This window comes from Oryctolagus cuniculus, chromosome 11 (genome assembly GCF_051225735.1).
Source record: "Oryctolagus cuniculus isolate XC-2025 breed Fujian yellow rabbit chromosome 11, ASM5122573v1, whole genome shotgun sequence".
Lineage (NCBI taxonomy): Eukaryota > Metazoa > Chordata > Mammalia > Lagomorpha > Leporidae > Oryctolagus > Oryctolagus cuniculus.
The window spans coordinates 29900537-29922961 of record NC_142877.1 but is presented as its reverse complement, the minus strand read 5'-3'; the positions used below and the strand labels follow the sequence as shown (position 1 = coordinate 29922961).

General features: G+C 51.4%; 1 protein-coding gene across 6 annotated transcripts in view; it reads left to right on the top strand.

Moving 5' to 3' along the window:
• The window catches only part of SLC23A2 (solute carrier family 23 member 2), a 123481-nt gene extending 109221 nt beyond the window's left edge, over positions 1–14260 (top strand). For all 6 annotated transcript variants that reach the window (XM_051845288.3, XM_089307248.1, XM_051845286.3 and 3 more), the window contains 4 exons: positions 3268–3397; positions 4019–4156; positions 8024–8119; positions 9761–14260. In XM_051845288.3, the coding sequence (XP_051701248.1) occupies positions 3268–3397; positions 4019–4156; positions 8024–8119; positions 9761–9993 (597 nt within the window). In that variant the 3' untranslated portion in view covers positions 9994–14260. The remainder of the gene's footprint in view (positions 1–3267; positions 3398–4018; positions 4157–8023; positions 8120–9760) is intronic.
• Positions 14261–22425: the final 8165 nt, after the last annotated feature.

Below are 22425 nucleotides of genomic sequence, written 5' to 3'. Positions count from 1 at the left end.
AGTCACCCTGGGTGGGGCTCAGCTCTGCAGTCCTGCAATTCCAGAGCTCAGTCCTTTGGATGCAGGGTAGTCAGCCGCCGTGTGCAGCTAGGTTTACGTTGAAATTAGGAATTTAGTTCCCGTTTGCCCTGGCCACATGTCAAGGACTCAGTCATCATAGATGGCTTCATGGGTACCAGTGGACAGCGCAGAGATCATAGAAAGTTCCACTGGATAGCAGTGGTCTGAGCCACGTACCAGACACTTGCAGGGCAGGCCAAGCCTCCTGCAGAATCTGCCTCCATTGCCAGGCGTCTCTGATGCTCGCCATCCGCTATCCGGCAGTTATATCCTCTGTGTTTCTGACCTGCTTGATCCAGGGTTGGGGTTACCTACCCCAGTGTGTTCTGAAGTTCCAGGAGTTGGATCCAACATGCTGGACTTGCATGCAGAGGCATTCTAGTGTCTGTCCTACAGAGAGGGGGCAGGGTGCCAGGTGCGGGAGGGCAGCTGCTTTGGACTCTGGCCCTGACTCTGGTAGTTTGCCATGTGACCACAACTGTAGGCAAGTTGTCTCACCTCTTCAAGTCTCTGGGCCCTTGTCTGTAAAGGTAACTTGCAAGGTGTTGGAGGTAATAACAGCATAGCCTGTGGTAGGTACACAGTGGGCTGTAAGTACCATCGTCGTGGCATCGGCCCTCAGTTTATTTGAGGAACAGAATGAATCTTGTCTCCCTAACTGTTAAGTGCCTCCTGGTGGTATACAGGGAAGCTCCCTTCTCTTTGCTGCACATACTGTTGAAGACTTGGCAAAGACAGAAATACAGGACCAATGTTTCTTTTAATTTTACTTATTGGAAAGGCAGAGAGAGAGATCATCCATCCCCTTGTTCACTCTTCAAATGCCCACAACAGGCAGGGCTGGACCAGGCCGAAGCCAGGAGCCCAGAACTCCATCTGGGGGTCCCACGTGGATGGCAGGGACCCAAGCACTTGAGCCAACATCTGCTGCTGCTTTGGACTTGCACCAGCAGACAGCTGGATCAGAAGTGGAGTAGCCAGGACTTGAACCCGGCACTGGATAAGAGCTGCAGGCATCCCAAGTGGTGGCCCAACTTGCCTCACCCTAATCCCACCCCTCGGACCAAGGTTTTGAGGGGCCAGGAGGCAGGGCCATGGGTCAGAAGGGACATGTGGAGGACATTCCAGGGAGTAGGCAACATGGGAGGAGACATAAGACCAGGAAGGCAGGGGTCTCAGGGCGGAATCTGTGGTGTTTGTAGCAAAAGCCTGTAATGGTTCATATGACTGGAACAGCAGGATGGCTTGGGTGCTGCTTCCCTTTATTCTTTCTTTCTTTTTTGACAAGTGTGGCTTTCCCGCAGGCTTTATTGTTGTATTTTTCTTGCCTCACCCCTGAGGGGCTGCCTGGCCCTGCTGGGGGTCTTTGCCCAGGTTTCCCCGCCCTGCCCCAGCTGGGGTGAGCTCTCACTCGTCCCTCTAGGCCATCACCAACTCCACTTCACAACTCGGGTTTGCTCTTTGCTGCTGCTGGGGAAGCAGACAGCGCGATGGGGCAGTTGTTTGTCCCAGGCCTGTGACGTGCTCCTCCATGCATCCGTGCTGGCGCTGGTCACATAGTAGGTCCTGGGAAGCATTTGCTGCGAAATGAGCCATTTGTAAATGAAAGTCTTCCTTACTCTGGTCACAGTCACGCGTGAGTCTTTTTGCTTGTTTTCACCAATCTGCGTGCATTTTCCTGCTGCTTCCCTGCCCTTTGTGGCGTGGGGCGGGACTGGACTGAGGAAGTGGGGGTTAGCCTCTTCATTGGTACAGTGAACATTTGGCTGTGACGCCCAGCGAGCTGACCCTCGGAGCCTCTGAGAAGCTGTTGGCAGCTTCAGACCTGCACCATCCGGCAGAAGTTTGTGCAGTGTTCCACACTGGAGGCGTCCGCAGGGTCACCTCGAGCCACATCTGCCTCCTGAGCCCTTGCAGTGTGGACAGTGCAAGGGAGGCTCTGAATTTTAAAATTCATTTCATTTTCATTAACCTAAGTAGCTATGTTCCCAACCCCCTCCCTCCCCACAGAGAGCCCAGTGGACTTGCCCCTTAGCGTTTCTGGAACCTTTTTGTGCAGTTCACGTCCTCAGCGTATTTTCTGGGGGGAGGCAGCACACAGAGTAGGGGTCAGCAGCACAGAATTCTTGGGCCAGATGCCAGCTCCACCTTCCACTCTCTGGGTGACAGCAGGCTAGAAGGAAAGCTGCTAGGAGGTAGAGACCAGGTTCAGCAGACAAGGCTGAGACCCTGTGGCAGGTGCTCTCTGCAGTGCAGCAGAAGCCCAGGCCGGGGAGCTGTCCTGGACTTGTGGAAGGCATCTCCCAGGAGGTGGTGTTGGGTCGTGTTCTATAGGGAATCCCTGGGAACTCGACGGGAGGGGATTCAGGGCGACGGGCCCGGGCGTGCCTGTGGGGCAGGAGCTGAGCCCTCAGAAGAACTGGGGCCAGGACGAGGCGGGTGTGGCTTTGCTGGAAAGAACCTGAGAAGTGGATTTTATATCATGGGTACCAGGGGAGTTAAACAAAGGCTGACCCAAGGCCGCTCCGTGCCAGGAGAGAGGCCGAGGGGAGATGCCAGAGGCAGCACGCCCAGGTAGGAGGGAGGCTGTCAGGTAGCTCAGGGCTTGCCAGCCCCACCTTCTGGATATTTCAAGAGCGGTGTCTTTTACCTGGGAGCAAAACCGCACAGTTCATCTCTGACGGAGGTGTGGATTCTGGGGCCCAGAGGGGTGGAAGCACCGTGCGCGATCGCACTGTCAGAGGTGGAGTGAGGTACGCTGCTGCAGCAGACTCCAAAACTCTGCTCTCTTTGACCCCTACTCCGTGCCACTTGTCCACGAGGAGAGCAGGGTGCAGCGATGTTGGGACCTGTCTGACGGTGCCAGGACGGTGGGCCCGAGACTGAACTGATGTGAACTGTTGTAGTGAAATGTGGTACGAGGAACCCAGAAGAGAAGCAGGCAGAGGAGTGCAGCTTCTGCACCCGAGGCACTGGGGGGTCGTCTCCACCAGTGCCCTGGCGAGGGCACGGGAGACCAAGGCTTCTGCACTTAGGTGGTGTCATCCAGGATGTGGCCAACCTACCTGAGAGGCCAGGGAGGGGTGAGGACAGGGAGTGGGCAGCTCTACTCTGATGTCTCCCTAGTTGTTGATAGCAGTTGTGTGAAGTTCAGAGTTGCCCCCAGGACGGTGGGTGAGCCTGTGTCTGCTGTGCCGTGTCCCGCAGGTTGGCAGCCGCCGGGTGATCCAGTACGGCGCAGCACTCATGCTGGCCCTGGGCATGATCGGCAAGTTCAGCGCCCTCTTCGCATCCCTGCCGGACCCGGTGCTTGGAGCCCTCTTCTGCACCCTATTCGGTAAAACTCCATCCACTTCCTTCCTTACCTTTGCTCGTTTTTAATAGGGATTGAGGTCTTTTTCAAAACACAAAAGGGTTCTCCTTCCAGAAACAACATCATTCTGAGTTGAATTTGTGCTCATGGTAGAACCAGCACAGCAGTAAGAATAATTGTGCCATGGAAGTTATCGAAGATAAAGCCTAGTCTGTCTTAATCAGAGTCTCTGGTTGGCTGGGCTGTGGCTCCATCTGTGAGTGGACCACTTAGAACTGGCCATTTTCACAAGGGGACTCTGGAATGGATCTCTGAGCCATTCAGTTAGAGGAAGCAGGGACCTGCACTAATAGCTGGGTGGGTTTCCCAGTTTAATCAGAATGTTTCAGTTTCTGCTTGGTCTAAGGGAAACAGAGAGTGATGTTTATGCCGCTGTCCAAGGCCAAGTCCGTGCTTAGGCAGAGAGAGATTCAGATCAGAGACCGAGGTGGCCGCGTTCCGCCACCCCAGCGCCACCGCCCGGCTGCCCCTGCGCTGGGCTCCCAGCCTGCTCCTGGTGGGCAGAGAAAGGGCTTGGGGAGTCTGCGGTGAGGAACCTGCAGGGGTGGACTCAGAACTTGTGTGCTCTGCTGTTCTTCTCTCCAGGAATGATCACAGCTGTCGGCCTCTCTAACCTGCAGTTCATTGATTTAAATTCTTCCCGGAACCTCTTTGTGCTGGGATTTTCCATCTTCTTTGGGCTCGTCCTTCCGAGTTACCTCAGACAGAACCCCCTTGTCACAGGTAAGGGAAGCTGCCGGGAGTCTTGGGCAGGGTTGGGGGGTGGGGTTTGCAGCCACAAACAATTCCTCCCTCATAGGAGAGGACCATGGAGCTACAGGAACTCCATCCGGGTCTCCTGCATGGGTGCAGAGGCCCAAGCACTTAGGTCATCTTTCACTGCCTTCCCAGGTGCATTAGCAGAGAGCTAGATCGGAAGTAGAGAAGCGGAAACTTGAACCAGTGCCCATATGGGATGCTGGTGTTGCAGGCGGCAGCTTTACCTGCTACACCACAGTGCTGGCCCCACACACGATGTATAATTTCTTAAAACTGATATTCATAGCCCTTGAAATGCATGTTTTTCTACTGGAATTATAGCAGCTTTCAATTCTAGATTAATATTATTAATTCCGACTTTTTAGTGTTTAAAAAATTTTTTAAAGATTTATTTATTTACTTGAAAGAATTACACACAGAGACGGAGAGAGAGAGAGAGAGAGGTCTTTGGTCCACTGGATCACTCACTCCCCAGTTGGCCGCAATGGCTGGAGCTGCACCAATCTGAAGCCAGGAGCCAGGAGCTTCTTCCGGTCTCCAACGTGGGTGCAGGGGTCCAAGGACTTGGGCCATCTTCTACTGCCTTTCCAGGACATAGCAGAGAGCTGGATCAGAAGTGGAGTAGCCTGGTCTCAAACTGGCACCCATATGGGCAGTGCCGGCTTTACCCACTATGCCACAGCTCTGGCTCCTAAAATTTTTTTAAAGATTTATTCTTTTATTTGAAAGGCAGAGCGACAGAGAGGGAGAGACAGATTTTTCCGCCTGCTGATTCACTCTCCAAACGACTGCAATGGCTGGGGCTGGTCCAGGCTGAAGCCAGGACTGGGAACTTCATCTGGTCTCCCACATGGGTACAGGGGCCCAAGCGCCTGGGCCATCTGCCACTGCTTTCCCGGGCGCATTAGCAGGGAGTCAGTTGGATAGGAGGTGGAGCAGCGGGACTCAAGCCAGCGCTCCTTGGTGGGCTGCAGGTGGCAGCTTAACCTGCTGCACCCCAATTCTTACCTTTTATTTTAATAGTGTTACGAAGAACGGACAAAAGAGGAACCTTCTCAAGAAAGTGCTAATGCCACTGAATTTTTCTTGGGAAATGCACACTTGTGTTTTCGTTATACTTGTGTTTTCGTCCGAAAGTGAAATTCAGGCCGCATAAAATGAGGCGTTTTAAAGCGTGCAGTTGAGTGGCATTTACTGCACTAACAGTGCTGTACAGCCCCATCACTGGTTTCCAAAACATTTCACCAGCCCACGTGAAACTCCCTGCTCGTCAGCAGGAAATCCCCTTCCATCAGCCCCACAGACGCCGGTCGGCTTTCAGTCTCTGGATTCACCTGGTCTAGGGCCCACACGACTCGTGGCCTGTGGTGGTGTCTGGCTTCTCTTCCTTGGTATAGTGTCTTCGAGATTCATCCGTGCTGCTGACTATGCGAGCACTCCGTTCCTTTTTATGATTACACAATATTCCAGTGTGTGCGTGTGCCCTGATTGGTTTACCCTTTGCTCTGCTGGTAGGGACTGGGGCTGCTCCCATCTCTTGGCCACTGTGAATACTGGTGCACAGCTGCAGTCGGCAGTGTCTGTTCATGCTGGGTAGGCTCCCCGACATTGCCACAGGTAGACTTACAAATACCGAACCACGGGGAAATCAATAGGCCAACAGAACTATCACTCGTGGTTGTCTGAATCTTTTTTTTTTTTTTTTTTAAGAAAGAATGATGGTTTGTTTTATTATATTGGCATAGGCTGTCCCCTTATCTTTCTGCTCATTGCGTCACTCATTTTTTTTTTTTTATGATTTATTTATTTATTTATTTAAGAGGCAGAGTTAGAGAGAAGTCTTCCACCTGCTGGTTCACTCCCCAAATGGCTGCAATGGCCAGAGCTGGGCAAATTTGAAGTCAGGAGCTAGGAGCTTCTTCCGGGTCTCTCACATGGGTGCAAGGGCCCAAGTACTTGGGCCATCTTCTACTGCTTTCCCAGGCCATAACAAGGTGCTGGATAGAGCAGGAGCAGTCGGGACTTGAACCAGCACCCATAGGGGATGCCAGCGCCACAGGCAGAGGCTTAGCCCACTAGGCCACAGCACTGACCTGGTTGCATGAATCTTGAGTCTCGCACATCACAGCCTTCTTGCTCCTCAGAACATGAGACTTAAGCACGACACCAGGTGGCCATTTTAAGAAACAGTGTCACAAGCAGACAGCACAAAACAACAGACTTGAACTGAGTGGAGCGTAGAAAGGACAGGTGTTGGCAGTGTGGACAGGACTAAAGAGGCCGAGCGGCTGTCACCCTGATTGACCCCTGCTGAGGAATGTGGATGTCTGGTGCCACACACTGCCGCTGTATCTAGAAGGCCCGTGGATGACTGTGGAAGCAGCACTCCCTGGGTCCATCTTGGGCTTGCAGATGGGTGTCAGTCCACAGGCGAGTTCACAAATCGCCATCAAGATGGTTTCAGTAGCTACGTTCCGTCCTCCCGTGTGAGTGCCGCAGATTGGAATTGCTGGTTTGTTAGGTAATTCTGTCTACCTTTTTGAGGCTGTGCCAAACTGTTTTCCATGTCCAGTGAACTCCTTAGTAACAAGGAGATTCTTGTTGCTTTCGACTTTTTAATATATCACCGTCACAGGAGGAGGCATCTTTTAAATCCAGTTACTCCCCATTAAAACCAGCTAAGCTCTAGTTAGTAACCCAGGATACCTAAAGCTCTTAAATTCAGATCTAAATATTTTTGTTGTTCTTACTATTCATTTCTTTCTTTCTTTTTTTTTTTTTAAGATTTATTTATTTATTTGAAAGGCAGAGTTACAGAGAGGCAGAGAGAGGTCTTTCATCCACTGGTTCACTCCCCAGTTGGCCGCACCAGCCGGAGCTATACCAATCCAAAGCCAGGGGCCAGGAGCCTCCGCCTGGTCTCCCACACAGGTGCAAGGGTCCAAGAACTTGGACCATCTTCTATTGCTTTCCCAGCCCATAGCAGAGAGCTGGATGGAAAGTCGAGCAGCCAGGACTCGAACCCGTGCCCATGTGGGACACCGGCGCTGCAGGCAGTGGCTTTACCTGCCACAGCGCTGGCCCCTATTCATTTGATAATTTTTCTTCACCTTCCCACAGCCATCTTTTATTCTTTGTGTGGTTTGTTTGTTTTTTTTTTTTTTTTTTTTTTTTTTTTTTTTTTTTTTTTTGACAGAGTGGACAGTGAGAGAGAGAGAGAGAGAGAAAGGTCTTCCTTTTGCCGTTGGTTCACCCTCCAATGGCCGGTGTGCTGCGGCTGGCGCACCGCGCCTATCCGAAGGCAGGACCCAGGTGCTTCTCCTGGTCTCCCATGCAGGTGCAGGGCCCAAGCACCTGGGCCATCCTCCACTGCACTCCCTGGCCACAGCAGAGAGCTGGCCTGGAAGAGGGGCAACCAGGACAGAATCTAGCGCCCCGACCGGGACTAGAACCCGGTGTGCCGGCGCCGCAAGGCGGAGGATTAGCCTAGTGAGCCGCAGCGCTGGCCTATTCTGTGTTTTTTTTTTTCCCCCATCTGCACACAATACCCCCATGGCTTCATAGCTCACTAAAGGGTGGATGTCACTCTTCAGTTCCTCTTCCATGCAATACTGAGGGGAGCCTTCCTCGTGGAGAAGCCTTGGCATCAAGGGCTGCAGTCAGAGCATTCACCTCGTTCCTGGCAACCACTTGTCCCCCTGCGTGCAGCCGAGGAGTTCGTGCTTCCGTGCACTGCGCCGACAGACTCGGGTGCACCCACTGCTGCTTTCCGGGCCCAGGGCAGGCCGCCGTGCCACAGCGACGTCCCTTATGGCTGTGCTCTCTTTCTAGGGATAACGGGAATCGATCAAGTGTTGAACGTCCTTCTCACCACCGCTATGTTTGTAGGCGGCTGTGTGGCTTTTATCCTGGACAACACCATCCCAGGTAGGTGGCCTGTGTCACCCGCGCTCTGTCCACCCACAGTGCGTTCCCTTATTTTACAAGCAGAAATGGAGGAGGTCGGGGAGAGGAAGTCTGTGAAAACCGTCTTCTCCAATGCCTGAAATGCCACCCTCAGCCTCCACAGAAATCAGTTTTTTTGCTGCTAAACTGGTTAGCTTTGCTTCTCCTGCTGATTGGCTGCTAAGAGACACCAGGTGGTTCCTGTGCAGCCAGTGGGGTGCCTTGGGCGCACCCCAGGCTCCTGCCTCCATCACGGTCAGGGCCCAGGGCACTGTAGTGTGGCTGTGGTTGACTCATTCACACGACCCTCTAATCTGATCAATGAGTCATTCATTCCTGCAGTGGGCTTCCAGCCAACCAAGACCACGGGACAGCAGGCAAAGGCTGAAGTCAGTGAGGCCAGAGTCAGTGACAAGAGATGCATAGAGCAGGCCTTCCCGCTCCCATGACCCTGGCTGAAGGGTGTGTCCTGTGCTGAACCTGGGTGAGGGCTGTTTTCGTCTGAAAACAACCCACCTCCAAAAAGCCTGGATCCAGGGGTTGCTGGGGAACCTGGGAGGAGGCAGGCCAGGCAGAAGGAACCACATCACTAGTAATGGATGGGCAGTATTAGATCCAAGAGAGTCCATGACTGGCGCCCTCCACCTGACCCATCAGAGCCAATTGAGAGAGGGATGCAGGGCTCAAGCAGATGCACATTGAATCAGCCTTTTTGCTGAAATGGCAATGTTGGGACACAGATCAGGTTTTAAAAGGTCTTGCTCTTCCTAAGTACCACGCTGTAGAATCAAGCTCTCCCCAGGCTTGGGCAGAAAAAGGTGTTGGGTGTCCCATGCGGCCCAGCGCAGATGCCCACATCTCTTCTCCTGTTCTCCTGGGAGACCCGGGGGAAGCAGCCCAGGGGGTGAGCCCTGGGTGCCCCCATCATCCTCCTGGTTCATCCATCAGAGCACAAAAAAGCCAGGGGTTATGTACCAGCGGGAATTCATCCTCACTGGAGTGTGACCCACCCAGGCCAGAGGTGGTACGTGTGTGTACACACACACACACACACACACACACACGGGGCAAAGCAGTCTATGACTTAGGGATAGCTGGATGGGGCTGAGTGGGTAGGATGCAGCCAATGAAAGCACAACATGGTGTGATAAAGACACCAGACCCATCTTGCAAACTCAGATTGGCATTTTCAAGAGATATCTTCTGCTCATTATTTGAGAACACATTTGGGACTGGTGATGGTGAAGTGGAAGACAAGGTGACCAGTTGGGACACTGAGGAAGGCTAGAGCGTAGCCTGGGCCAGAACTCAGCGATGACAGCAGAGAGCAGGGGTCGCATGCGAGGTCAGGGGAGGGGAAGCCATCAGGAGGCCCCTAGAACACGGAACCAGAGGAACAAGGAGGGTGACTGGTTTGTGGGTGACTGGTTTGCACGAGTGGTTTGAGGGTGACTGGTTTGTGGGTGACTGGCTTGCACGCCTGAGCCCCTTCGGCTCCGAGGCCTCTTCATCGGCCTTCGCTGTCACAGTAGCCGAGAGCTGCCGCACATCAGTGTACGTGAACACAAGCCTCGTTCTCAGACGCACTGTTCAACCACGCGTTTCCTCGTGTGTGTGCGGCAGGTACCCCAGAAGAGAGAGGGATCAGGAAATGGAAGAAGGGCGTGAGCAAAGGGAACAAGTCCCTCGATGGCATGGAATCCTACAATTTGCCATTTGGCATGAACATTATTAAAAAGTACAGATGCTTCAGCTACTTACCCATCAGCCCTACCTTCGCAGGCTACACGTGGAAAGTCTTCAGGAAGAGCGACGCCAGCCGGAGTTCAGACGAAGCCTCGCGGGCCACGGTATAGCCCCAGCTGCACCCTGTGGCCCGGCCACAGCGAGGCTTGTCCCTGTAGTTCCTTGACGAGTAACAAGAAGTAAAATCTCTGTTTGTATATCTGCATTTACAGTCTGCACCCCAGAGCTAAGACAGGTTGCACCACGCTTCTCTGGTGGGTGGTGACCTGTCCCATACGGTGTCTCACCTGGCCCCTTATTTAAGCCCTTGACCCCTTGCCCTTTGAGAGTGTCCACTGCTGGCCATGGTCACTGAACTTGATGTCGCGGCCCTCCTGTGGGAGTGGGTGTTCCTCGTGGCAGTCCCCTTCCCCCATCCAGCACTGGCTGTCCCACTGTCCGTGTCCGTGTCGGCATCCATGTCCAGGGCCCAGACGCTCTCTGTCTTGGAAGCACCTGGACTGGCTGCCTTTCCACTTGACCTCAGCCTGCACCTGCAGAGCCCTCCTCTGGCCCACGTCCTCACACTGTCACAACAGCTTGGCCGGGTAGTGCTGTTGTCCCTGCACACCCTAGGAGGAGGCTGTTGAGCTGATCAAACACAGCAGCGAGGCTGCCCCATGCCCGGGTGTGGGCATGAGTAGGGTCTGGACATTTGTTAATAGATGGGATGCTTTTGGGGGGGATTGGAGAGAAAGACCCCCAAAGTCCATAGGATTCTCAGTTGCCCTTTCTCTGCCTGCCACCCCGACCTCTTCTGGGCCAGCATGTTGCCTGCTGGCCCCTTTCTGTGGCCGAGACACCCTATCGGACATTTGTCACCACGGGCTGACGTGCTGGGTGTAGGATGCCACACACAGGCACCACTCAGATCCTGGCTCTGCTGTCACGGGGGTATTCCTGTTGCGCGCGTCTGTGATTGCGAGGTTTTCTCCCTATTTAATGTTGTTGGCTATAGCAGATTTTCGAAATCAGTGTTTTTTCCATGTGTCCCTCTCCCTGTTACTTGTTGCCCCCATCCCACCACCGTCAAGAAAAGAACCAGCATTTGTAAAGCTGTGGACACCATCAGGGAAGCTTTCTGTAATGGCTTCTGAAGGCCAGTAACCATTGTTGTGGTTGTGTTTTGTATTGCTTGATACCATGAAAGTGTAAATACTGTAATGCCTAATCTATTTATCAAAACTGACTACTGGACCAGAGCCCAGACACCGTGGGTCGAGTTACATGTGAATTTGTCTTCGTGAAGAAGGGAAGCTGGGCCCGGCCACCCGTGGAGCCACCGTAGTGGATGGTGCATCATCCCCGTAAATTCATTCCTGAACTTCCCCTGTGGCAAGGCATTCCTGGCAGCCGTGGCTTCGACTGCCTGTGACCCTGGTGTTGCTGGGGCAGGGCGGGGGTGGGGGGGTAGTTAGAGCCCTTCTCCTCCAAGTTGTGCGGACACACAGCCGGCAGGCTTCCTCTGTTAGGAGAGCTCCCATCTGTGACACTAGAAAGCCCTTCTGATAGCATGGCTTCTCTGGGCTTGGCTTTGAAATTGTTCAGCCAAAGGAAAACCCGAGAGGTCGAGTAAGAGCCCTCGCCCCGCGGGCTCACGCTTAACCTGGCCGAGCTTCGGACAGCAGCAGGCGCTCCAATGCATCACCTGCCCCCAGCCCCCAGGCCGGCTCAGGGTCACCTCGGGGCCGAGTCTTCGGTTGCATCACGGCAGCCCCTGGTTCCTGCAAGTTTCGGGCTTCGAGAACGCCTCAGAGCCGCTGCGTTGTTCTGCCAAGTCTTACTGCAGATTAAGTAAAGATCTCAGATGCAAATTGCATTTCATCTTGTACGGCTTTGATTTTGTTTTCACAGTGTGTTCAGTGCAGTTATTTTGGAAGCTTGCTGGGTAGCGGTTTCCATCCCTCTTCTCTCGGTCAGCCCTCGAGGTCTCCCTGTAGCAGCTTGCCCTCAGTTCCCTCTGCTTGTATTTTTCTCAGCATCTCGGAGTTCTCAGCCCTGAAAGGTGGGGGAACCTGCCAGACACCCCAGAGGTTTCTAGAGTTCTGGCCCTGTAGGTGAGCATTAGGACCAGGCATTCAAGGGAAGCATCACCGGCATCGCTCATCCAGGCACAAGTTCCCTCCAGCTCTTGACCAGGCCCCTCCTCTGCAGGGGGAGCCCTCAGAGTGGGACCCTCAGACACGTAGGCACCCACTTCTGGCTGAGCTTCAGCTCTGCTACTCTGGGCAGTGGGGAGGGTTGGAGGGCACTCTGCAGTCGCTCACGAGGGGAGAGAATCTTTGCACTCACACCTCCTGCCCGAATCAGGGTTTCTGCCCTTAGTTTTCCAACGAAGCCAAGTTCCAATCCTCCATGCAAGAAGGAGGAAGTAGAGGGGAGTTGGAGAAGAGAGGGCAGCCTGACTGTGGGCCTCTTGAGTCCAGTCCTTGGTGCACAGCCCTGAGTGATCGCAGTGCCTTGTCACTCACCATGCACGTGCAGCAGATGCGCACATGCAAACCGCTGTAGGACGCAGTGCCCATGGTGGCCGAGTGAAAGCCTGTCACTGGGGGGACAGCTGCTGCATGGGTTTCAGCACACACCCGAAGGAAAGGCTTGTGGGGGGGGGCACAGATTCGTGTGTGGCCTGTGCGGGTGACGCTTCCCGTTCTCGGGGTCGGCCTGCATTGGGGGGGCTGCGTGCTGCCACTCTGGCTTTACCAACAGGGTATGGGCAAATATTTTGGATGTGAATGCCCTCGCAGGGCTTTCTCTCCAGTTTACACAGTGACCACCTCCCTTCCACCTGCACAGGCCGCCAAGAGAGAGCCGTTGTGTCGCGCATGCTGACGTGCAGAGTAGGGAGTGTTAGGAGGGAGAGGAGATGCTGTCAAACGAGGGGGCAGGCGTCCCACATCTGGTTCACAGACAAATGGGAAGTGGCTCTTCACTGGGATTAGGGGGTTAAACTTAGGTTCACGCACACATCGGCATTCAGAATCTTTCTTCACAAGGTTTCAGATGTTAGCTCTTAGTAAGCTTCTTGGGGTTGACCAAGGCAAGACAAGAGGCTTTGCCAGGCCTGCTGGAAACCAGCAGTGTGGGTCCTGAAAGTTTCCCATTTTCATGGTAACAAATTCACACCCAGGATTTGCTTTATACTGTAGAATACTGACTCATGAGGACAACTTGGTTTATGCATGAATATTGCAGTATTTCCATATAGTAAAATAACATTTCTACCCAGGATAATAGTCAGTTTTCCAGGGAGGGAATGATATAATTTTCATGACAATGTCATGTGATGATAGAAGTTCTCCATTGATGAATCTCTAGTATGTGTGTATACTTTATTTACCCATACGTATATTCTATGACCATGAGCAAACTTGCTGTCTCTTTCATTCGTGTCCCTGCTGAAATATTGGTACTAGCGACTTTAAAGTTGACAAGTCTGATCGTAGTGTCAGTGCCACTGGAGTGGCCGGGCCAGACCGAAGGTGCAGAAAGAGCTGTGGCAGCGCACTGCAGAACCCCTGTGGCTGCCCCGAGGGCCTGCTCGCCCAGCTGTCGCTGGTCGTCAGCTGTGTGCACCCCACTGTGCCTACTGTGCACCAGCTCAGGCCCCTGCCTGGGCCTCCACGGAGCTCGCTTCTCCAGGAGGGCACCTGCTGGCTTTCCGGGGGAGAGGTCTGGGTTTTGCGTGCTGCGTGTTGTCTTCTGTCACCTTATGCTTTGGACACAGAGGACAGGGCAGCTCCTACCACCACCCCCTGCAGTCAGAACCTGACTGGTCCAAGGCCGCTCAGGGTGGTCCATTTCCACCCACGGGAGCGTGCAGCACGTTAGCGGCCTCCCCAATGGCTCCAGCCTTCCGGGGGTGCTCTGGATCCTGCCGCCTTGGCGCTCACGTCCAGCGTTCTCATGTCCCCAGCGTCGCCAGCCCACTGACCGCCCAGACGACCACCTTCCCTGTGCGTCCCCCACGGCCCGTGTCCAACACCTCCATACTGTTCTGAAAACCGTGGGGCTGCCTCCGTTTTCCTTGAGGTTTTGTGACTGACTTTGGCTACATCCCTTCCCGGGCGTTTGTTTGTTTGTTTGTTTGTTTGTTTTTTATTTTGCATACCGAGGGTATTTGGGGTGGGGTTGTTTTTTGAGATGTGTAATTCTTTTATGGAGTTTTTAAAAAAGAATTTTCATATTGTTTTTTCTAACATGGCTTCATTAAACGTTTAAGTATTTTAAAGATATGTAATATTTGGACCAGATGTTGTGAATAATAGTAGAGATAAAGCTATTTTATTCTGTATTTTTAAAACCGTTCCGTACAAATAAAAAGCTCTCCTGGATGCAGTTTTGCTGTTTGCTGTGCCTTCTTTGGCTGCTCCTTAAGACAACTCGGTGGAAGTTCTCATGTGGGAGTGGGACATCCACGAATAAGAAGTTCAGCGCAATGAGGTCCCAGGCACCCTGAAAGCTGGCAGCCCTCGGGAGGACCAGTGACGTGGGCTGGGTCCTTGGGAGGACGGGGGTGGGGCTGGTAGGGTCTCGGAGGTGGCGCACTCGGGCTGGTGTTGGGGGGTGAAATCAGGTGCTCAGTATGGGAGTAGCATCTGAAGGTGGAGCTGTGTTAGGGACGGTGACCAGGAAGGTGCACGTGGTGGGAGTGGGGGTCCCAGGACGGCCTCGGTCCCCTTCAGGCTGGGTCTTCAGACTGGACCAGGCAGCAATGGGTCAGGGCAGCTCCACTGCACCGGCAGCCTGGCTCCCTGGGGGTTTTGAAGATGGCGCCAGAGGTGCCGAGGTGCGGTTCCAAGTTGGGGGAGCTTTGCACAGCCTCATTCTCACCTCCATCCGTGGTTCTTCTTCAGCAATTCTGGGACCTGAGTGACCATCATAACCATTCCTGGAGGGGGTGCAGCCTGCTGCCACCCTTCCCCAGTATCTTGACTGGGGGTGAAGGGGCACTATTGGAAAATCTGTTGCAAGGTGGATTGTTTCACCTTAAATTATATATGAGGGGTCTTCACAAGGTTTGTGGAGGAGGGGCCGGTGTTCTGGTGCAGCAGGTTAAACCACCGCTTGGGACACCAACATCCCACGTCTGAGTGCCTGGGATTGAATCCCAGCTGCTCCACTTCTGATCCAGTTTCTGCTAATGGACCCGGGCAGGCAGTAGATCATGGCCATGTACTTGTGTTCTTGCTGCTCACCTGGGACACCCCGATGGAGTTCCAGGCCCCTGACTTGGCACCGGCCCCAGCTTTGGCTGTTGTGGGCATCTGGGTAGTGAACCAGCAAATAGGAAAATATCTCTCTGGGGACTGCATCCCACATAGGCACCAGTTCAAGTTCAGGCTGCTCCACTTCCGATCCAACTCTCTGCTAATGTGCCTGGGAAAGCAGCAGCAGATGGCCCAAGTCCTTGGGCCCTTGCACCCACGTGGGAGACCCAGGAGAAGTTCCAGGCTTCTGGCTCAGGCCTGGAGCCCAGCCCCAGCCATTGCAGCCATCTGGGGAGTGAACAGCATATGAAACACCTCTCTTTGTCTCTCCTCTCTTTCTGTAATTATGCCTTTCAAATAAACAAAGTAAATCTTTTTCTTTAAAAAAGAAGTTTGTTTTGGAGCTGGCACTGTGGTGCAGCGAGTTAAAGCCCTGGCCTGGAGCACCAGCATCTCATATAGACGCCAGTTCTAGTCCCGGCCGCTCCACTTCTGATCCAGCTCTCTGCTATGGCCTGGGAAAGCAGTAGAAGATGGCCCAAGTCCTTGGGCCCCTGCACCCACATGGAAGACCTGGAAGAAGCTCCTGGCTCCTGGCTTCAGATCGGCACAGCTCCAGCTGTTGTGGCCATGGTGGGGGTGAACCAGCGGATGGAAGACCCCTCTCTCTCTGTTTCTACCTTTCTCTGTAACTCTGTCTTTCAAATAAATTACAAAATTTTTTTAAAGTGTATTTTTGTGTGAAAAACTAAAATCCATGCATATGAAGAATATTCCAATCATAGGAAATGCATGTTATGAAAAAAACCCTATGTATGGATTTTTCAAAATTCATATTTCTCAGACATTTCTGTGCAAAGGGGAACCTTCCGTGGGTTCTGTATTCCTATTCTTTGCCGTTTTCCTTGGGTTATCCTTATTCTGTGAGAGTTCTTCATGTGTTACAGATAGTTACCTCTTCATCTGCATTGCAGATACCCTTTTCTAAATTTATTTCTCTATTACTGTTTCTTGGCAAGCAATACCAGAAACAAAGTCAGTAGATAAATAAATTGTGGAAGAAAATATTTGCAGGATCAGTAGAGTTGAAGACCTGTAATACATACAGGACTCACAGTCGTTCATGTGGTTGACTCTGTCTCTGTGCAGAGCAAGCAGGTTTCCTGTTTTGGTTAAGATTCTCTCCCCAGCCCTAGGTCCCAGGGGTAGCCCAAGACTGTACTCTTGATTTTTATTATCTAGGGTTTTTTTTATTCCATAATATCTGTTCCTATTACAATGTTAAGCCATATTGGATCTTGATTGTTCAACTTTGTTATCTGTTTAAGCAATTTCAGTTGTATTTAGCATTTTAGTTAAGAGTGGCTGCCTAAGTATCCAGAACAGATACTTTTCAGCATCTCCTGATTTCACGGATGGGTTTGTCTTGATTTGTTCACAACAGTTACGTTTTTTTTCTTTTTTAAAGATTTATTTATTTTATTTGAAAAGCAGAGTTACAGAGAGGCAGAGGCAGAGAGAGAGAGAGAGAGAGAAAGGGGTCTTCCATCTGCTGGGTCACTCCCCGGGTGGCTGTAATGAGACTTGAACCGGCACCCATATGGGATGTGGGTACTGCAGGCATTGGCTTTATTTGCTACGTCACAGCGCTGGCCCCTATCTTCTTTCTAAACTATGACTTTCATCACAATATCCCTTCTTATTCTAGTGCTCTCTCTCTCTCTCTCTCTCTTTTTTTTTAGATTTATTTATTTGAGAGGCAGAATTACAGACAGAAGGACAAACAGAGAAGTCTTCCATTCGCTGGTTCACTCCCCAAATGGCCGCAAGGGCCGGAGCTGCGCCTATCCAAAGCCAGGAGCCAGGAGCCTCTTCTGGGTGTCCCCTTGGGTGCAGGGGCCCAAGCATTTGTGCCATTTTCCACTGCTTTTCCAGGTCGTAGCAGAGAGCTGGATCAGAAGTGGAGCGGCCAGGACACGAACCGGCGTCCATATGGGATGGCAGCACTGCAGACAGCGGCTTTGCCCACAATGCCACAGCACCACCCCTGTTCTAGTGCTTTTAATTTTAAATCTGGGGCCAGTACTATGGCATAGCAGTGGGTGGAAGACCTTTCTCCCCCCCCCCCTCTGCGTAACTCTGACTTTCAAATAAATAAATAAATCTTTAAAAAAATTAAGGTGTGAAAAATTTTTAAATCTAATTTTTTAATATTAAAATGACCACGCCTGTTTTATTATTATCATTACTGGATATTCTTCACTTATCACTTTATTGCCAAGCATTCTGTATCACTATATTTCAACTGTGTTTCTCAAATATAACATTTGGGTAGGCTTACATTTTAACTCTACGTGACATCTCTGTCTTTATTGGGATAATTTAGTATGCTTGTTCTTACTGTATTAACTAATAATATTGATCTTATTCCTTCTTAGTTTTACTTATCACTTACTCTGCTGTTATCTCTTTGTCTTTTGCTTTTTAAATTACTTTATAAAAATTATGTCCATTTCCTTCTTCCTCCGCCTCTGCCCAGTTAGCTAGGGAATACCAGTGAACTTTTACCAGAGCGCATAATGAAATAAACACGATTCTGTTAGGAAAGCAAGCTACTAACCACTCCTCTTGCAACTCCTAGCCCCTCCCTGAATAAGTGGAGACGGGATTTTCATTTCCCCATCTTCCCAGAGGAGATGTTTAGGAAGCATTTGGTTCTGCACAGCCTTGGTCCTGTCACTCCTGAGCCTTGTGGAGGTCACTTCAGTGCCCGGATGTCTGAGCTTCCCTCGCGGTGAGCCCTTTCTGTTCACCAACCCTCAGCGAGCGTTAGCACCCCCAGCCTCACGCGCTGTGTTGTTGTTAGATTTAGCAGTGAAGCCGGCGCCGTGGCTCAACAGGCTAATCCTCTGCCTTGTGGCGCCGGCACACCGGGTTCTAGTCCCGGTCTGGGTGCTGGATTCTGTCCCGGTTGCCCCTCTTCCAGGCCAGCTCTCTGCTGTGGCCCGGGAGTGCAGTGGAGGATGGCCCAAGTGCTTGGGCCCTGCACCCCATGGGAGACCAGGAGAAGCACCTGGCTCCTGCCATCGGATCAGCGCGGTGCACTGGCTGCATCGCGCTGGCCGTGGCGGCCATTGGGGGGTGAACCAATGGCAAAAGGAAGAACTTTCTCTCTGTCTCTCTCTCTCACTGTCCACTCTGCCTGCCTGCCAAAAAAAAAAAAAAAAAAAAAAAAAAAAAAAAAAAATTTAGCGGTGTGCGCTGTGGAGGGGCCGCTGCTGTTCCCGTTTTTTCTTTACCCTCTCTCAACTTGAAATCTGTGCTGAGTCATTTCTTTTGGACGGAGTTCTTTCTTGAGAGATTTTCTAAAGTACAGTACGTTCTGCCGCCTCCCATATCCACAGCGATCTTTGTTGTAACCTGACGTGGACGTGATGTCTTATCTTAGTTAAGCGGAGGATTCTCAGGCTGCTGGGCTGTTTGTTTGCTTTTTCGATCCGTGCCTGTTACTCCACTGCTAGTTTCTTGTGTTGCAGATTAAGAGTCTGATGGCAGTTTGATTATTTTTCCTAGATAAGTGCCTCATCTCTTCCAAATTTCAACACTGGCCATCCTTTCCTTTACGTTAGCTAAAAAATATTATAGGGGCCGGCGCTGTGGTGCAGTGGGTTAACGCCCTGGCCTGAAGCGCTGGCATCCCACATGGGCACCGGTTCTGGTCCCAGCTGCTCCTCTTCCTATCCAGCTCTCTGTTATGGCCTGGGGAAGCAGTAGAAGATGGCCCAAGTCCTTGAGCCCCTGCACCCACATGGGAGACCTGGAAGAAGCTCCTGGCTCCTGGCTTCAGATCGGCACAGCTCCAGCCATTGCAGCCATGTGGGGAGTGAACCAGTGGATGGAAGACCTCTCTCTCTGTCTCTACCTCTCTAACTCTGTCTTTCAAATAAATAAAATAAATCTTTAAAAAATATTATAACCTAAAATTCACATTTTTTAATAATTGTAATTGGGCAAATGTCCATTTTCCTAGAGAATTAGCTTTAAAATACATTTGCAAGGTAAAACACAGACAAAACTTGGGTCAAACTGTGGTTAGATGAAAGTGCATGCGTACTTCGTGATGCGTGCATGTGCTGAAGCCCGAGGGGTGCTGCGGCATCGTGCCGGGAACTGGCCTGAGAATGCTTTGTGGAACAAAGCTACAGTGACCAAGACAGGGTGGTCCTGGCGTAGACCGACGTGTAGCCCTGTGGAATAGAATGGAGCACCCAGGGTAGATGCTGTGGTGCCCACATCCCGTATCAGAGTACCTAGACCAAGCCCCACCTCTGCTTCCGATTCAGTTCCTGCTGATGCACCCCGGGAAGCAGCAGATGATGGCTCAAGTACATAGGTCTCTGCCACCAACGTGGGAAATCTGGATGGAGTTCCCGGCTCTTGGTTTGGGCCTGGCTGGCTCTGGCTCTTGTGGATGTTTGGGAAGTAAATCAATGGGCAGAAGATTCTCTCTCTCTCCTCTCTCTCTCTCTCTCTCTCTCTCTCCACTCTCTCTCTCTTTCTTTCTCTTTCTTTCTGCCTTCCAAATAAATAAAACTGAATGAAAATAAATACTAAAAATGAAGAGAGCCCAAATATCCACCTTCACATACATGATCAATTGATTTTTGACAAGAGCACCAAGTGTGTCGGTAGAGACGACAATCTTCAGCAAATGGTGCTGAGCGCACCTGAGACCCACATGCAAAACAGTGCAGCTGCGCTCACCTAACAGCACATGTGAAAATCAGCTCAGAGTGGACCGAAGACCTAAGTGTGAGACCTAAAACTATAAAACTTATAGAAGAAAACGAAGGGGGAAATCTTCATGACCCTGCATTTAGCCGTGTTTTACCCCCTCAGGTACAGATAACAAAAGAAAAAAAATTATAATTGATTAAAATTTTAATTTTTAAAAAAATAATGATTTTATTTATTGGAAAGAGTTACAGAGAAAGGTAGAGCCAGAGAGAGAGAGAGAGAGAGAGGTCTTCCATTCCACTGGTTCACTCCCCAAATGACCTCAATGCAATGGTCAGAGCTGAGCTGATCTGATCCAAAGCCAGGAGCCAAGAGCTTCTTCCGGGTCTCCCACATGGGTGCAGGGCCCCAAGGACCGGGGCCATCTTCTACTGCTTTCCCAGGCCATAGCAGAGAGCTGGATCAGAAGAGGAGCAGCCATGACTTGAACCAGCACCCATATGGGATGCTGGTGGTGCAGGCTGGGGCTTTAACCCACTGCGCCACAGTGCCGGCCCCAAAATTTTAAATTTTATGCATTAAAAATATATCAAATACTAACAGGATTTTAAAATACCTCACAAAATTGCAAATCATGTATCATATATCTGATAACTGATTAAAATCCAAAATATATAGAAAATTCCTAAAACTCAACAACAAAAATCAAATAACCTGATTAAAAAATGGGCAAAGAGGTCTGGCGTTGTGGTGTCGCAGGTAAAGCTGCTGCCTGTGATGTCTGCATTGTATATGGGCGCTGGTTCAAGTCCTGGCTGCTCCACTTCCAATCCAGATCCCTGCTAATGACCTGGAAAAGCAGTGGAATATGGCCCAAGTAGTTGGGTCCCTACCACCTACATGGGAGACCTGGAAGAAACTCCTGGCTCCTGGCTTTAGTCTGGCCCAGTCTGGACCAGTGCAGCCACCTGGGGAGTGAATCAGTGGATGGAAGTTCTCTGTCTCTCCCTCTCTCTCTGTAACTCTGACTTTCAAATAAATAAGTATGTCTTTAACAAATTTAAAAATTAAAAAATGGGCAAAGGACTAAATAGACATTTAACCTAAGAAAATATACAGTTGAGGAGCCATCCCTGTGGTGCAGTGGGTTAAAGCCCCAGCCTGCAGAACCAGCATCCCATTCAGGTGCTGGTTCTAGTCCTGGCTGCTCCTCTTCCAATACAGATCTCTGCTATGGCCTGGGAAAGCAGTAGAAGATGGCCCCAGTCCTTGGGGCCCTGCACCCACGTGGGAGACCCGGAAGAAGCTCCTGGCTCCTGGCTTTGGATCAGCTCAGCTCTGACCATTGCGGTCATTTGGGGAGTGAACCAGTGGAATGGAAGACCTCTCTCTCTCTCTGGCTCTACCTCTCTGTAACTCAGTCTTTCAAATTCTTAAAAAAAATTTACAGTTATGCTGGCGCCGCAGCTCACTAGGCTAATCCTCTGCCTTGCAGCGCCGGCACACCAGGTTCTATTCCCGGTCGGGGCGCCGGAGTCTGTCCCAGTTGCCCCTCTTCCAGGCCAGCTCTCTGCTGTGGCCAGGGAGTACAGTGGAGGATGGCCCAAGTGCTTGGGCCCTGCACCCCATGGGAGACCAGGAGAAGCACCTGGCTCCTGCCATCGGATCAGCGCGGTGCACCAGCCGCAGTGTGCCGGCCGCAGCAGCCATTGGAGGGTGAACCAACGGCAAAAGAAGACCTTTCTCTCTGTCTCTTTCTCTCTCTCACTGTCCACTCTGCCTGTCAAAAAAAAAAAATTTACAGTTGACCAATATGCATGTGAAAAAATTTATCAATATCACCAATCATTAGGGAAGTTCAAATGAAAACTACAATGAGACAATCACTTCATACCCATTAGGACAGCTACTATTTTTCAAAAATTCAGAAAATAACGAGTGTTTGCAAGGATGTGGAGATATTGGAACACTTGTGTTCGGTCGGTGGGAATTTAAAAATGCTGCATCAGTTGTGGCAAACAGCATACTAGTTATGTAAAAATATGCAAATGGAATTACTGTGTGATCCAGCAATTCCATTTGCAGGTAAAATACCCAAAATTACTGAAAGCAGAGCCTCAGAAAGAAGTTTGTATACCTATGTTCATAGCAGTATTAGTCACAGTAGCTAAAATGTAGAAGCAACCCAAGTGTCCATGGAATGGATAATCAGTCATATTTTTAGATGACATATGCTGAGAGAGAGAGTATGTGTGGTATACGGCTGGCGTTGTGGCGAAGCAGGTACAGCTGCTGCCTGTGATGCCAGATTTCCATATGGGCGGGGGTCTTCCTTCTGCTGGTTCACTCCTCACGTGGCCACGTTGGCTGGAGCTGGGCCGATCCGAAGCCGGGAGCCACGAGCTTCTTCTGGGTCTCCCACATGGGTGCAGGGGTCCAAGCATATGGTTACCCTCTCCGAGCCTGAGTGCCAGTCTTCCCATCACGTGGCGGGTGCTGTGCCCTGGACTTGGTCACATGGGGCCTGCTGGTGCCTCCAGGGGCCCATGTCAGGGC